The sequence below is a fragment of the Anarrhichthys ocellatus genome, unplaced genomic scaffold, assembly GCF_004355925.1.
Source record: "Anarrhichthys ocellatus isolate YVR2014 unplaced genomic scaffold, GSC_Weel_1.0 scaffold1, whole genome shotgun sequence".
In the NCBI taxonomy this organism is placed as follows: domain Eukaryota; kingdom Metazoa; phylum Chordata; class Actinopteri; order Perciformes; family Anarhichadidae; genus Anarrhichthys; species Anarrhichthys ocellatus.
Window position 1 is genome coordinate 10,434,253 of NW_022280031.1, and position 6,326 is coordinate 10,440,578.

Sequence of the window (6,326 nt, forward strand, 5' to 3'; positions counted from 1 at the left end):
GACACAATTTAGTTGTATTTTCCCTTTAACTCACGATATATATATATATATATATACGCTGAGTTGACATCCTATTTTGGAAACCGGATGTTGTCTGATGATAATGTTTCCCGCTTATTTGACATCTTATTTTGATAACCGGATGTTGTCTCACGTTAATCTTTCCGCTAACTTTGCAAGGTCCTTCGCTCGCTCCCGATCTGTGCCGTTTGAATGCGTTTACCGTGAATTTCAGCATATAGGCGCACTAAAATTCAAGTGTCTGCTGGGTTGACCACGGAGATCCGAGTGTCTGCTAATTTGACCGCAGTCCGGCGGGGATATTTTATCGATGCTCCTCAGCTAATGTGACAATTTTCATACAACCGCTTGAAACACCAGCTGAAGCAATGGGAGCCTTTGGAGTGATGATAAGGATTTTACAATACGTGGGACTTTATATTCAACTTAACGCGGCTCTCAACGTCGGACAAGGCGAGGTGGATAATCGCATCTCTGGAAATGGTAAGTTGTTTTATGACTGTTTGTTGGTGGTTCACAGGAAGAATAACTCCACAATATTAATTATTGAAGAGGATTGACCGGGTGGGGTTCAGAGAACATTGTTTGTTATTCCTGTTGTTATGAAGATAGATGTAGACTATTATTGCAGACTTGCTGTTGTATGTGATTATCTTGATAAGGTAATGGTTGGGGGTAAATAAAACTTATGAAGATCCCACTTTTATCATCTTTTATGTGTCCACGTGAAAGTGGAATATAACCTAGTGCAATCATTTTTTAATTTTTTTAATTTAAGTGATTACTAACTTATAAAGAGCTGGGCACAAGCCACATTCAACCCCTACATTCAAGTTGATTAGGAATTAGTTTCAACACAACCTATTTTGTTGGACAAAATCAGGTAGGCCTATACAGCATATCGGGCTTTACACAATCCTTTGTCCATGAGGCTGTTTCAGCATCATGCCTTCAAGGTTATGTTGTGTTTAATCATTTCTGCAGTAAATCCTTTATGAAAAATAATTGCTGTATATCTGTGATAATAGTTAGTACAACTCATTCCACATAACCGCAACATCACAGGTTCCATTCCGGCAATTGCAATGGCCTAAATGTCAGCGCACAATAAACAAGTTTGACAGTATAATAATGTCACTATAAAATAAACAAACTATGCATTCCCAACACATATTAAAGTGGTGTTTTTTACATGGATCGTGTCTGGTATAGTGGGATCAGGATGGATGGTTTCACCTGAGGAGGTTGTGAGGTAGAATAAGCTTTGTGTTCGCTACACTGCCATCCTGGCTTGGCACTCGTCCTGGAAAATGTACAGTAAAATTCGTATTTTGTGCATGGCCGCTGAACAAGTTTCATTTATGCAGTTTTAAGAATTCAATGATTAACACTCAACTCAGCCACATCAGAGATTTGAACCCTCAACCTCCCTGGCGCAGACATTCTGCTCAAACCAGAGCAACAGTTCAGTCAGTGTGACTACGTGTCCAATTTAACACAGTGATCAGATTAATCAGATTCATTTATGATAACAAACATTAAGCCCAGGTTTGGCTGAAGGTGTTGGCTGATGGACACAAAGGTGCGAGCCAAGGTGAACCATAAAAAGCAAAACAAAGAAGCCAAGGTGTATGTGCCTTCAGTGTTCTTCAGACAAATTACAGCTCCTGAAGGCACCCAAAGGAGAGAGGGGATCTGCTTTTTATGGAGGTGGGGAGGCTTGGGATGCCCCGTTACTGCACTGTAGCGCCTTTACCATGTTTAATATTCGGTGTGTTCGGTGCCTCTTGTTCAAACAAAAATCATGGGGTGAGTTTATTATTGTTCAATACTCCTCAGGGGTTGGTGCATGACCGCATACTACATGTTACTTCATGTGACTCTGATTTGTTTGTGATGATCTATATTGGTGGCTGATCTATCGTATCAAATGCCTTTCATTATTTTGACCAGCCAGTGTTGTTCACCGCTCATTCACCTGCTGTGAGGAAGTGTTCTCTTTTAATTAAGAAAAGGGGGACCAGCTAAAACAATCATGAGCAGTAGAACTATCTGGAAGAAATGATTGTGTGTACAGTGGTATTAACAGGAGGATTCAGACCCAATTACACGACAGTAATGCCAACCTCAAATTTCTAATTAGTGTCTAATTGTGTTTTATGGACTTTCTTGAAACCACTTGTTTTAAGTATATATTTTTGCCGGACCCATTCCACAGTTGTATGCTGTAGGCGATGGCATCCTTAAATATGTTTTTATTTGGTAAGATATAGCATCCAGTCAGCTGCTAAAACAACTTTATTACTGCTCCTAAGTGTTTCATTTTCAGCCAGTACTATTGTTTTCTGTTACTTTTCTCACTGTCAGCTCTTTTAAGCATCATTGGCATTTTTCTTCTTCCTACTAGCAGTCCTACCTTTCTCCAGCATCTCCAGACATAGATTTACTGTTGTCTAATTAAATTGTGTGATAACCACTTCATCACAGTGTCTCAACAGTTGTCCCTTGAGCCCTCTCTGCTTAGCGAGTTAGCTTTAGCTCGATCGCCATGAATGAATGCAGCGGTTCCAAATGGATTGACTGTGTTGGACAGGTTGGAAAATCAATTCGTAGCATTTCTCCCCGAGGAGTTAACTAAAGTTGGCTATAGTCGTTGTGTTCTCTTTCTCACTCCGTGTCTGAGACTGGCCGTAAAGAAGTAAATGCCTCAGGGTGTTGACTCTTTTAACAAGGGTGAAAACTCTTGTGTTCATAAGTTGATACAGAAATAAAAAGAAACGCCTTCCTGTTTCACAGTAGGTCCAGCAGCAGAAGAGACGGTTTTTTGTTGTTGTTGTTTCTTTCAATTGGGCTCTTTGATAAATTGCCCAAGCAGAGAGGAGCTGAGCCGTCATGAAGAGCAGAGAGACTGGATGTACTGTTCTGGAGAGTGCTTGTTAGATTCAGCCCCGACTTATTTGTTCCAGATAAAGTGCATCACGAGCTGGGGCCCGGTCAGCTCCAAGCACTCCAGTTTCCACTATAGCTGAAGTGTAGATTAAATCACCTGCAAAGCAAAATGACATGTTTTGTGGGAAGTCAAGCGACCAGGTCACGTGGATCACTGCCTTCACCGCATTGTGGGCCACATTGTGTCAAAGTGTCAGCGACTCACCTGCCATACGCTCTCAGGGTCGAGTCTCACCAGTGAAGATGGAGGAGTGAGCGGTGTTTGTGTGAGTTGTTGTTCATGTAGACGCCGTTCAACACAAAGTGTTAGACAGTGTTAGTGCTGTATGGCAGCGTCGATCCTGTTATCCATCGTGAGCATACTGCTTTCACAGTGTGGGGGCGTGTACCAATTCATTAGGCTTCCAAAGTGTCTGTGGGATTCTCTGCCAGCCCTCTGCTTGGTGTCCTCCTAATGAGGATGGCCAGCCCCGGCAGTTTGCATTGGCTTTCAATTTAATGGAGCTCCGACTGTGCGTGGAGGGCAACAGATTGTACAGTCATGCTGTCACAGCGGAGGACGCTGGCGGAGGCTCGGTATAGGAGACAGCAGGAGAGTGACAGTATGGTTGAAACAATGCTCACCTCGAGGAGGCATGAGTACATTTTAACATGTTGCAACTTGAAGGGGCCGCTGCTTCCTCTGGTGACGCAGTAAACCCTGGTGTGATGTAATCATATTTGTCATGACCCGCGGTTTTTCTCTGGGCTACTTATTTGAAATCATTAAACCTGTGCAATAAATTGTGTATTTCTCAAAACATCTGCAAAGGGAGAAATGCACCCCTAACTGCGCTGCCAAGCAAACAGCATCAGGTGCACCTGTGCTATTTGCACGTATCTAAATAACAGCAGGATCAGCTCTTTAAATCTGTTCTGAACCACCAGAGAGAAGTCAGAAGTGAGCCTGAGAGATTTAGTTTTGTGTGGACGCTGCTCAGCTCTGGTTAAGATGGTCAGCTCTGCTCAGTGAAATGTGCAGCGATAGTAAATTAGGTTTTTTTTTTAATTGAGAGGATGGAGAATATACTGTACAGGAAGTTTGTGACGAGGTCCTGGTTGTATACGCTCACTAAGACTCACTTTTAATCGAAAGTTAAGATTTTATTTCATTACATTACTTCAACCACGGTGGAACTGCTTCAACTTTAATTTCGCTTCATTTAACACATCATTCATATAGCAGAGTGCTGTAAAGCAGCATGGTCACCGCTGTACTCAACTGTCACGTCGCGTGAAAACATACACACACCATCGCTTAAAGGTTAACAAGGGCAACATACTCAAGCGGAACATAATGTTGTCAGAAATAGCCTCCGAGTCTTGCGTCCCATGGGCTATAAAGAATTCACTCTGGAGTAACGGCGGCAACAGGCAGACAGCTGCTGGCTTGATTACCGGCTCCGTTCTTATTTCATTGTTTTACCTTCAACCTTGAATGAAGGCTGAAGGTCTCGCGGCAAGCCATTATTTCCCCAAGGAGTCTCCTGTCTGTTAGCACCGCCGCTGATTGTAAACAGCATTATTGACTTTTATGCAAATTCCCAGGCTGCTTATTTTTGTTTCTCTGTGTTATTATGGTTTTTTTTCCCCACATTTGGTTATCAGTTGTCACTCCAGCCTACAGCTACTGCAGGCTACTTCTAACGGCTGTACAGAAATGTCTTTGCACAGTGAGACAGGGTGATAGCAGTATTCACAACTGCAGGTATAACGTTTGACTCATCTTTGACTATGAGTGGTAGATTGATAAGAATACAATACCTCAATAAAACTGCCAAACAATATATTTGTATCGGTCTTGGGTTAAAATTACAGCTTCTAAACCAGCACAAAGTGCTGTAACCCTTCAAGGCTTTTCCCATATCCCCTACCCAAACATAACTTCTTCCTCTAGCTGATTATCTGCATGCAGGATTAAAGCTTTTTAAGATCAAGATGAATTTCTGCAGCAGTTCTCTTTATTACAGGAGCTTCTTCTTATTTCATCCACCGTTCCCTTGGGGCTCCCCTGATTATTACAGCCATTCATCAAGTTAGAGAAATACCTCTTCCCAGAGGGATTCTGTTTACGGGCTATTTGCATTCACCTTGGTGATGTTAAGCTGGATCTTTATGTCTTGGTATTTACTGTGGCTGATTTCTTCTCAATTAATCATCTCTGCTCTTCGGTGCCCTACGGATGTGACTCAAATGGAAGCATTGAGTTAACGACCCTGATTTTACTTGCTGTCCCCGTAAGGCGGTAACGTTTTTTAAGGTGAAAAATGTTTGCACTTAACCTAGAGAATGATTTTCTACAATTCTTCCAGCTACCAAATGTCTCTTTTTGTCCTATTCCGATGTCCTAAAACTTTTACGTAACTGTTTGGTACAGTATGTGCCGACATTCCCACATATCCTGATTTCATGCATGGTGATACAGCTATCTTACACACAATTTATTTACCACAATGCTCATTCTTTGTTAGAGGAGCATTTGACAAAACACTATCATTTTTAACTAGTGGAATGCTGTCGTTAGCTCGCTATCTACAACCCTGCACAGGCCTATTTCCTGTCCTGTTGAGTACATTTTTCCTCGTGGAATTAATGCCGACAAACTAAAGTTACTGTATGGCAGCAGTTGAGTTTTATGTCAACAAACTGATGGATGGTGCAATTAAGGACCATCCTCCGCTGCAGTTCAAGGAGGATTTCGAATTTGAACAGATGATTACAAATCAAATGTATGTTTTGTTTCACCAGGTTCAATGGTCGTTAGAATTTTGAAAAAGTGATAGCTCTAGCAGTGCTGTATGTACTCAAATAGCACACTAACTCCACAAAAAATGCAAAAACTAAAATTACCTAAAAATTACAGCGACTAGCTGATTTTGGAAATTATTTAGCTTGTTTTAAAGAATGGAACTTCTGCATATAGTTGTGATTGGTTAGTTAAGATTTCAGTAGTAATGATTGGACTTGAAAGTGATGAGAGACGGAGAAACACAATGTTGGTTTTGGCCTTTTCATGTGATATGTTCAAAATAAGTAAACACTATTGAATAACATAAGCCTTGTCCTTAAATGATTTGGCAGAGAAAAACAAAAAAATTGCAGGGTTGGTGCAGTCTTAAACAAGCACACACACACGGACCTGCAGAGATACGGTGTCACACTTGCTTCTCGTCCATGCTAATTAGCCCTCTGTAATTTAGTCATCCTCAAACAGCTCAAGCTCACTCCGAAGGGGAGAGAGAGAGAGAGAGAGAGAGAGAGAGAGAGAGGGAGAGAGAGAGAGAGAGAGAGAGAGAGAGAGAGAGAGAGAGAGAGAG

The 6,326-nt window shown here is 41.7% G+C and overlaps 1 protein-coding gene across 1 annotated transcript in view; it reads left to right on the plus strand.

The window, feature by feature from the left end:
* Positions 1 to 263: 263 nt before the first annotated feature.
* vstm2lb (V-set and transmembrane domain containing 2 like b) overlaps positions 264 to 6,326 on the plus strand; it is a 16,331-nt gene continuing 10,268 nt past the window's right edge. Inside the window, exon 1 of the mRNA XM_031871875.1 lies at positions 264 to 504. Within this exon, the coding sequence (XP_031727735.1) occupies positions 390 to 504 (115 nt within the window). The 5' untranslated portion in view covers positions 264 to 389. The remainder of the gene's footprint in view (positions 505 to 6,326) is intronic.